General features: G+C 32.5%; 1 protein-coding gene across 1 annotated transcript in view; it reads right to left on the bottom strand.

The window, feature by feature from the left end:
• The window catches only part of LOC114343525 (TBC domain-containing protein kinase-like protein), a 33,255-nt gene that overhangs the window by 11,506 nt on the left and 10,496 nt on the right, over positions 1-11,253 (bottom strand). Inside the window, exons 9-11 of the mRNA XM_028294370.2 lie at positions 10,812-11,086; positions 5,168-5,298; positions 2,484-2,646 (exon numbers count right to left, since the gene is read on the bottom strand). Of these exons, the coding sequence (XP_028150171.1) occupies positions 2,484-2,646; positions 5,168-5,298; positions 10,812-11,086 (569 nt within the window). The remainder of the gene's footprint in view (positions 1-2,483; positions 2,647-5,167; positions 5,299-10,811; positions 11,087-11,253) is intronic.

Here is an 11,253-nt window from a genome sequence, read left to right as displayed (position 1 = left end):
TTTGGAAGCGTTAAGATATTTTATTTTTTGCAGCAAAACGGCGCCTCGTATGAAAAAATGGGAAGATAGATTTTTTGTCACAAATTGAATGAGGAATTCAAAAACGATTTTTAATTTGAAATATGTCAGTGGCGTGCTATCTTTTTTCTTTAAAAAGTTCAGACCAATACCCCTATGCGCGCCAATGATAAATATAAATTTTTAATTGTATGTCAAAAAATGCACAATAACTACCTCTTAAAACTCGCCAAATTTTATTACAATGTTGCCATAGTTTCGGCAAAATCGTAAAAAATGTGTAAAATTTTGTTTTCTTCAACGCCCTGTATCTTGAAAATGGATGGCGTTACAAAAAATTTGTATTAAGCAAACCCCAATTATTTTTTAGTTTTTTACCTACTCCAGTGACGGAGTTACCTTTTTTGAAAAATATGTACAAAATTGTATCAAAAAACGAAAAAAAAAACCGAAAAATGCGGTTTTTTATTTTTAAAAGTGCGTTTCACCAATTTTAAAAATTTGAAAAAAATCAGGGTGAAACATTATGCAAAAATACACGTTATATATTTTTTTAGTGAAAACGAATGTCTTAGTTATTTTTTTACTCATTTAAAATTTTGTAATCGTTCTAAAATTTAAATTTCCCGCCAAAAATTAAAAACAATTTTTTTCAGACAGAACTTTTTAATGTTGTTCTGAAGCTATTTTCTTGTGGCATTTTTACAATTTTAACTATTTATAATGGGAAATAAGCCACAATATTATTAAAAAATGATTTTTATCTTTCAGTAAAGTCGTCCCAGGAACGCAACTCATAAATATTGGCAATATCATTTTAAAGTCTTCTACTTTAAAATGTAGCATTCGATGCCTCAGAAGCCAATCGGTGTAAGTCAATAAGTGTTTAAAATGAGATACTAAGATGTTTCTGACAATAGTTGCAGAAATATAAGTAGTTATTAAAAACAAATAAACTGTCTTTATTTATCATAATATGGGTAACATATTCATAAATACAAACAAGGAAATAATAATATTATTATATATAATAATAAGTGTTATATCTCATAAGACATTTGTAGGCAGAATGTGACTTACACCGTTTGACTTCTGAGGCATCCAATGTATCTGAATTGCCGATATAAATGAGTCAAATTAAATAAATTATTAGAAGAATTTTTTTACTAAGCAACAACATTTTTGTTTATGTTAGTAGTATTTTGTATTTTGACAACGGCACCCGATTTGGGCGTCGAAACGTTAATAAAAATCATTTTTTAATAATATTGTGGCTTATTTCCAATTATAAATAGTTAAAATTAGAACTTTTTAAAGCTTACAACTTTTTTATTAAAGTTTTTCGCTAGTTATCGATGCGGCTGAGATAAAAAATAAAAACATAAAAACTCTATTAGGCTCTAGGTGGGTCACATGACCACCTAGGGTGCTAAAAATTTCAGAAAGTTAGTTTCACTATATATTCTAAACGGTAACCTATATGGAAATCGAATCGAGTTGGGGGCACTTTTCATCATCTTACCCGGCTAGGCCCTTTAGGAGAAAACATAAAGATTTCAAAATATTTTTTAACTGATTTGTTCTATCGTAGCATTATTTGATACCTATTAAAAAATTAACTTGAACTATATTGACATTGTGTTAATTTTAATAATAAATAAAATTGTATTTTATTTTTTCTATAAAAAAGTGATTGTTAATAGTTATACTCTGTTTTTGTTTAATTAAATTCTTTGAACGTGTTTTTATAAATTATTGCCACTTCCAATTAGTAACGTCTGAATAATTATCCCCACGAGTAAAATTCAAGCACGCTTATGCTCATTGAGGAAGCATCACATTATATCGAAGCTTCAAAACAGTGTGTGTTCAAGGTATCTTATTGCTGGGTAAATCCCATATGTGTTTAAAAGTCCATGAATATAGTGAATTGTCGAAAATGATCGTATTCGTAGAAATTTAAATTTTAAATAGAATTTTACTTTCTAAATTTTCAAAAAATCAATTTTTTAAGTAAAAACATTATTTAGTATCATAGAAGTGCTGTCCTAAAATTGTGTTACCAAATTCGAAATAGACTGTATTATATTTATTGAATTTAAATTAAATTTTTATTTTATTTATGCTTCAAATCGAGTAGTAAGTTCACAAGTTTGGCCATAACTAGCCTTAACGTATATTAAATAACAATTGATACACTAATGCCAGGTTGCACCAACAAATATTAAGCTCCAGCTTAGCCCATCTCAGCTTAGATAGGGCCGCTTTAAGTCTCACTTACGTTGCACCATATTTTTTTATTCTTATCTAAGCAATCCACATGGCAATCCATTGTAGAAAGCTAAAAATTGATCTAAGACTCAATGGTGCAACGCATATGTTTCGTAAGCTGAGCTTAATACACGTCTTAAGCTTCATCTACGTAAGCCTACATCTGTAGGTGCAACCAGGCAATAGTTACTTACCAGTTCCAAGTCAGTTTCTTCATCTCCAATTATTACTACTATTTTTTCCTTTGAATTCTCTAGAAGGGAGCTGTGCTGTCCTATATTTTCTATTTTGTTCTCTTTAAATGATACACTAGAAAATGGAATATTGATGCTGTTGATCACACTACAACGATTGAATCTAAAAAGATTATTTCGTATTAGAACAAAATATAATTTGTGTAGAATAAATATATTGTTGTGGAATTGTTTTTTTAAGGAAATTCAAACCAATTAAATTTATTTCAAAGACCATAAAATCATAGTTTTTTCATCACCCTGTATGTGACCAAGATTGTTTAGAATTTAATTTTGATATTAAACACGTGTTTCGGAAAAATTAAAACGATTAGTGATAATTATTCGACGAAATGGACGGGGCATTAACAAAACATTTCGGTGATTAGAAAGTGGAGAGAGCGTTGACTGGACAATAACGTTTTTAAGATCCTTCCGGGAAGGTATTTTAATGTGGTATACAAACTGTATTATTTTTAGTTGTAAAAGTAAAAGTAGAAAATAACTAATTATGATTTTCCTTGAAATTTGACAAATTGGAAAAGTTATGTGGAAGAATATTGGGTTTCTTAAAAAATAAATGGTTTGAGAGAGGTTGTTGTTTATTGGACGGAAAATATCGGGAGAAGGGATAATGGATGTGAGAGTATGGATTTGAGAGAAAAATAAAGACACGGTGTAATTGACATCTGAAGAAGGCAGTCGAGTTTTACAAGTGTATAATCAGTGTAGAGTGGTGTGATCAGCCTTTGCGAGCAGAGTCAAGTTAAAACCAAATCGTCGACCGGTTGAAGAGTTAATTTTTCTGGTCCGAGGGAGATTCCTTTGTTTTGTCTAGAACGAGTAGCTGATTATTATCCGTTTGTGCACAAGATATTCGAGCAAGTCCTGTGTGTTTTTCTTGGAAGCAGTTTTGACGAGGGGGATTTTTTCGCGACAACCAGAGAGTACGTGTTGAGAGAATCAAGGACAGCGCAATCCAGAAAACGAGGGAGTGAAGAATAAAAGGTTAGTCAAATCATTTGTCTGAATGGAGAAAAGTCATTTATATCAAGACCATATTTGTTTACTTGTTTATTGAACAATTTTTTGTAACGCAGTTAGTCATTTCAAATTTGAGAAATCAATTCAAAAGAAGAAAAGTAAAATTCATTCAATTTAGTATGAGTAAATAAGAAATTAATTAAATAAATAATTTTGTCAAAACAAGGAGATATCAGAGTTAGAGTTTTAATTTATTAAGTTAGAGATTGTTGCAACAAAATTAAATTTTAATATTTTTGAATCATATGTACACGACATTTGATAAAAACAATAGATTACATTTATATGAATTTGAGTGTTGTCAATTTCCCTGTTTCTACCCTGGAAGAAGTAAGCAACTAGAAATACTAGAAGCCACAGATTACAGGTATTGTATCAAATACAAAATTAGCCCTGATAATAAAATTGATTGGAAAATTTAATTGGAATTTAGTTATGTCTTTACATAGGCAATGAATAAAATAATTGGATAATCAATCAAATTAAGAATTTGCTAATTAATCGAAATAAATAGAAAAGGTAGAGCATAACAATATAAATATATAACCATAATCAATTCTACCGTAAGGTGTAGGGACATTGTGTAGAATAAAATTAATCCTAAATATTCAGTTACGAATTATACTAAAATCACAATAAAGATGTACTAGAAATAATCAAACCAAGACACATTGAATGTTATGAGGAACACTCCCCTTAAATCATGATTTGGAATTTATAAAGTTTATACATTGTAAATCATGATTCGGGGTGGCCCTTGTAACATTCAACGTGTCTTGGTTTGTTTATTTCTAGTGCAACTTTATGGTGATTGTAGTATAGTGTGGTAGATTTTTCGACTTGAGCTGGAATATTTCGAGAATATCATGAATCACCTGAAAAAGATGGACTACTAACCCTATTAAGGCTCTTGGTAAAACGTAGTCCAAGTAAAAAATGGAACCCAGGAGAAAACTCTTCACTAAACTGTCTTGAATGCTAGTCAGATCAACACCCCTAGTTCGAGCTGACGTTGACATAAACAGGACAATGCTAACATAAACATAGACAACGTTAACATAAACACGGCAATGAATAAAATAGCTTACATGATGTCTTATATGGCACTACAGGAAGAAGTAATGTAGCATTAAATAACGTGAAAATACCATATTTCGCGTCCTCTCTCTTAAGATGGAGACAGAAAAAAAAGGACCTACGGAGAGAGCGAGAAAAGGACTAAAACAACCGATGTCACATAGAAAAGATTGCACAAGCCAAATTGAGATGAGCTGGCCATCAAGGACGTTTAAATGATAATACGTGAAACAAACTACTCATAAAATGGAGACCTAGAGAAAACAAGTGACATCGATGTAGACCACCAACAAGACGTGTGGACGACTTACGAAAAACAACTGGAAATTGGGTGTAGAAAGCATAGAATAGAAACCAGTGGAAGAGGATAGAGGAAACCTATCTCCAACAGTAAATGCAAGAGGTTGACAGATGATTATTTCACGATTATAACGATTTTGTGAGATTTATTTTCACAGCCTAACAAAAAGTAGCTACCTAAAAGTGTTTATCTCAAAATACATAAATATAAATAATATACTCACTCGACGAGATTACGTATGTCTATTATTATTAACTTGTCAGGCTTGCTACGGACTAAGTCTATTACATCCTTAGCGCTGATGCGAGGATACCTTTCTTTCTTCAAATCTTGTAGTGTGACTCCTGAAATATCCTAAAAGTAAAAATAAGTTACCTTATTATAGAAGTTGAATAGCAATATAACATCCAAAATGGCGTTAAGGCTGTATGACACTATGCATTTTCTTGTATCATTTCTAATATCGTTTCTGATATCGTTTCTTGTATACATTTTCTTGTATCATTTCTTGTACGTACATTTGTGCCCTGTATGACACTATGCAAGTTCTTGTATCGAAAACTGTATGAAATTCGGCACGTGATTGGTCGAAATTTTGTTTGTCGCCCTGTCACGTTACATTGGTATGGTAGTACTGCGTCTACAGCTGATTTTATAAAATTTATAAACTTTTAAAAACAAATATTTTAATGTTATAATAACTAGAATTTTTACGTTGACTGTTGATTATTTGTGTTTTTTATTTTGTTTTGATATTTGTGCTAAAATATTTGCATTATAATTATCTTCAGTTTGATCCAAATTGGAACTATTGTATTTTCCTCTATTAAAAAATTATGCAATATGAAACCCAAAGTTATTCTAAATATATGGTTATTAGTAGAACAGTAGTCCATACCAAACGGTATATTAAGTATCAATAAAATATTTATAAATAATACCTACAAAACACAAATAAATTCATCAAGACATAAATCATATGATCTCATTTTCAGCCGCCATTATGACATTTAGAAGTTTTACCAGCAGGTGTTACGTTTTTGCTCTTTGCGCAGAAATTGGCGCAGTTATTGTACAAGAATCTGTGCCTGACACAAATTCTTGTATCGTTTCTGATATCGTTTCTTGTATCTGTGTATGACACTATACATTTTTTTGACATATCAGAAACGATATTAGAAATGATACAAGAAAATGCATAGTGTCATACAGCCTTTAGTCATGAAATCAAGTCGATGGAATGAGTTGATGTATGAATATTACAGTAAGAGATAATATTTTAGGTGGGCACCGTTTTTATTATAAAAACTTAAATAAATTAAACATTGTGTAATTAAGGGGACTTTTAATTTCTAAATTGAAAAGAAAAGATAATTTTTAAATATTTTTTAAAGAAAGAACTATTATATTTATGGTTATATAATTTTTTAGCCATTGTCAAGAAAGTTTCCAGGCATAGAGAAATAAAAACAAGTTTCCAGGTATACGCTGTGAGGTCGTAGGTAGAGGGGATATTTAAAATTTCGCGAGCGCCAGTAGTGACAAATCAGAAAACGTTCGGTGGAAATTTGGCATAAATGTCAAAGTGATTAATTTAAAACATTGAAATTAAAAACATTAATAGGAAAAAATATTAGTTGGTCAAAGTATATTTTTATTAGTATCCCGGTTATTTATAGCGTTCTTCGCCTTCCTGTTCCCAGTTTCCAGCTTCGTCGGTCGTTCCATTCGCCAGGATGAAGATTTCTTTCCGACATTGCTTTCTGAATTCCGCCTAGCCATGATTGTTTCGGCCTTCCTCTCTTCCTTCTTTCCCTTGGCGTCAATTTTAGAATTTGTTTTGGCAGTCTGTCGTCGTCCATTCTTTCTACATGGCCATACCAGATCAGTTGTCTCCTTTGAATTTCGTCTATGATGGTTGACTTGACTCCCATTATATTTCTGATTTGGTCATTTTGTACTCTTTCAAGCCTTGATTTTATAGCCGATCTTCTCCAGAAGTCCATTTCCAATGCAAGTAGGCGTCGTTCCAGGGATTTAGTAAGATGCCATGTTTCGCATCCATAGATTAGATTAGATTATGTGAGGTCGTTAAGGCTATGGAGCCTCTCAGCACTTCGACCTATAGAGATCTTTTGTGCATACCTTAATCTAGTTAAACTCTAGGATGCCAATACTTCTGATGAAATTGATTAGCATCCTAGGTGACTTGTTTCCTATGTCAGAGGGCGTTAGGGTGACCTCTTCTAGGAATTTTAGTCGTTTGCAGAACAACGCTACGCAATTGCATAGGATGTGTTCTGCCGTTTCTTTTTCATTGTCACAGAAACGACAGTTCTCACTATCGGATTTGCCCATTTTTTTGAGATGATATCTCAGAGGGCAGTGCCCAGTGAGAAGGCCAGTGACCATTTTTATATCTTTTTTACTCATTTCGAGAAGGCGGTGTGTTGCACTAGGCGACACCTTTATGAGCCTTTTTGCTTGCCTTTGTCCTGGTGTGTTGGACCAGTATAATTTTAGTTGATTGAGTTCCCAGGTCCGGAGTTCCTCTCTGATGTGGCTTTTTGGTAGTCCACAGAAGGGTTCTGGACCTTGGAATGGGGTGTTGGCCCCTTCTTTTGCGAGGCTATCAGCTTCCTCATTTCCTGCAATTCCCTTGTGACCTGGCACCCACATCAAAGTTACGCATCCATAGAGCACTATACATTTAAAGATGGAGTTAAAGATACGATGTTTTCTTTGATTAGATAGTTCTTTTGACCATAGCATCGGGTTTAGGCTTCCAATGACCCTTTTCCTTTCACGATCCTTTACTCTTTTTCTTTTTCGGTGCGCCCACTCTTGTTGATTGTTGTTCTCAGATATACATATTCCTCACAGTTCTTGATTGTTTCTTGTTCGTTAACTATTACATCTTCTACTTCAGTCCCGATGCATAAGTATTGCGTTTTTTTTTCTACTTACAGAAAGGCCCCACTCTCCGTATGTTTGAAATAACCGTCTTGTCATTAATTCTAAATCATCCCTACCCGCTGCTAATACGACTTGGTCGTCCGCGAAATGTAGAGTATATAATGTTGTATCATCGTCAAGTTTGAATTCCCATCCCTGAACAAGATCTTCTCCAGTATGTTAGTGCTTCATTTAAATAGATCTTAAATAGTACTGGGGAGAGGCAGCATCCTTGTCGTAATCCTTTTGTTACTGGAAATTCTTCTGATAAGGTGTTGTTTAGTTTGATTTTTGATGTGGCTTTATTGTATAGTTGTTTGACCGCGGCGATGATCGTGTTACTCAAGGAAGATCGTTCAAGAGAATGCCACAGTTTTCTCACAGGAATCGTGTCATATGCTTTTGTGAGATCCACAAATAAAAGATGTATTTCCTGGCTTCTTGCAACTTTCTTTTCATTAAGTTGTGTTAGGGTAAATATGTGGTCCACGCAAGATCTTCCAGCTCTAAAACCTGCTTGCTGCTCAATTTCATGAGGTTCGTACTCTTGCTATTTTACCAAATTGCCTGCTAAAGGTACTAGTGACCGAGATACACCTATAGTTTTCGCAGATATCTTTTGGACCTTTTTTGTGAATTGGAGTAATCCATGCTTCTTTCCAACTATTCGGGATTTCTTCCCCATTCAAGTATCTTGTGAATAGCACTTTACTTAGGTATATTTTTACCATAAATATACTTACGTTTTAAATACTGAATTAAATCTGAAATAATAAAATATGAATAAATGAATAAATAAAAATTTAATACTGAAATAAATTAATCTAAGCGCCATCTACACGATAATTGTGAAAGTATCCGAAGTAAGAAATTAATATTTCATTAATAGAACGTTTAAATGATTAGCAAAATCTTAAAAAATCGATTACAATTTAATTACTTTTTTGCGTTGTAAATATTAAGCGATAACAATTAAATAATAAATTTGAAGTTACCGGCGAAAGTTGCATTAGTAATCCGCTAGTAGCGACACCAGCGAAGCTCAGAGCGTATACAAAAAAAATTTTAGTTGTTTTTCATCACTACAGGGATCCTCTTGCAAAAGATGTATTTTAATTTGGGAGACACTTTTCTGCCTTCCTGTAATGATTTTATTTTTTAATTCCAACGGGATTCAATTTGTGAGACTTAAAAACTAATAAATAAACGTTTAAAAAGTTCAGTTTTTTATACTGTTTGGTCTTTATAGGCGATTTTATAGAGAGTTCGAAAAAACGTCTTTTATGGGGGTAATAAAAATGGTGAGTTTTCTAAACTTCTTAGAAGCTTATTTAGTAGTTTTGTATTATAAAGGTTAGTATAAAAAGACAGCTTTACTGAGATTGACGTAGATTTTGAGAAAAATGTCTCCCAGTTTTAAAGAATGTGATTTCGAGAAAAACGCATTTGTATTAGTTTTATTTTAATTTTATCGAATTAAATTATTATTATTATTTTTTTCCCTCTAATCAGCGATTCCTGGTACATATTGGGTGCCATCACTGTCCAATAAAAGCTGTAAATGGTCAATTATTTTTTTAATAAATCTGCTCTCTCTTGATGTCCCATTGCTCCTTCTATTATCTTGAGCAATACGAGCTTTGTCGACATTTTCCGACCAACTCGTCATTTCTCCATTTTTATTAACATAAGGTGCATGCAATACATCACTAGATTTTATTTTTTTGCGGAGGAACTGGGTATTTCAGAATTGTTTTCTGCAGTAAATCGATTACCTTTAAATTGTCTTTTAATATTGTGATTATTTCGATGCGTCCCTTTACTTCGACTGCCTTCTAAATGACCACCAGATCCGGACATTTTTTCCTATTTTCAAAACAATAACTTTCGATAAATTTCAAGAATATAAAATGCGTGCTCGCTTTATAAATTTTAGAACCCAACTGTAGAGTTGCAGCTACACAGGTCAGGCAACGCGCACGTTGTTGAAACAAACGATTTTTAGCACAGGTGGATACCGTTATAAATTACTATAATAACTTCGTTTCTATTTCGAATTTCTTAATAAAATTTTAAAGATTATATTTATATGATACCAAGGAATGTTTTTACGGAAAAAAATTTGATTTTTTTAATGCAGGGCCCCTTTAAACAGATTGTATAAAATCCACGAGGAAAATAAACTTCCTGTAGCTGGCTGTATACCATAAATCACAAAAATGCCAAGTTTTTTGTAAAAGGTATATATTAAAATACCCTAAATAAGGGTCACAATACAAAACGGAAGGAATCCATCATCAGTGTTTAAAAGCCAAAAACTGCATGCCTGAGCCACCAAAATGTATTGGGTAAAAACCGTTTAAATGTAAATGATAAAGTTGTTTTACATATTTATATAAAAATCATCTGATGTTAAAGATATACCTGGATGTTACCCAGGGCAACACAGGACTCTCCCCACGTGGTTGGATTTTTTTTGGAGAAAACCTCACATATTGGATTTCAATAGCCAACTGACCCAAACTGACCTCAACTGAGCCAAACTGACAATGTCAGTTGGCCACTGAAATCCAATATGTGACGTTTTCTCCAAAAAAATTCCAACCACGTGGGGAGAGACCTGTGTTCCCCTGGGTAACATCCAGATATATCTTTAACATCAGATGATTTTTATATAAATATGTAAAACAACTTTATCATTTACATTTAAAGGGTTTTTACCCAATATATTTTTATGGCTCAGGCATGCAATTTTTGGCTTTTAAACACTGATGATGGATTCCTTAATCCGAAAACGTTTTGTATTGTGACCCCTTATTTAGGATATTTTAATATATACCTTTTACAAAAAACTTGGTATTTTTAGATTGTATAAAATTATTATTTATTTTAAATTATTGCAAAATACTTACAAATTCATCCCTGATCCTGAACGATTCATTATCATGTTCCCTATCCGTTATACTGCCAGGAGTACTCTTAAAAGTATCAGTCGACAACATTACACACTTTTCTATATCAACTTCGGGTAAATCGGAAAACAGCAGAATGCATTCGTTGAAGCCAGAATTTAGCAATCTATCCCTGAGTTGAGTCAATACTGACAGGCCGATGTGGAGAGAATACGAAGAGTTGCCGAGAAGAACCTTATCCCACAAGTGAAGAATTTTGTAAAGCGGAAATACGTCTAAAAAAATTATTTTGGTTTATTTTAAACATAAACATAACGCAACCAAAACTAATTTTATGTATTAATAATAGTGCAGCCGCAGATAGGTACCTACATGTGAAGATACGTTATGCATTTATTAAATGGTAATTAATATAACTAATGAGTTCAATATATTTCCTAAA

Source organism: Diabrotica virgifera, chromosome 5 (assembly GCF_917563875.1).
Source record: "Diabrotica virgifera virgifera chromosome 5, PGI_DIABVI_V3a".
In the NCBI taxonomy this organism is placed as follows: Eukaryota; Metazoa; Arthropoda; class Insecta; order Coleoptera; family Chrysomelidae; genus Diabrotica; species Diabrotica virgifera.
The sequence above is the reverse complement of the archived record's forward strand: the minus strand, read 5'-3'. Positions and strand labels throughout refer to the sequence as shown.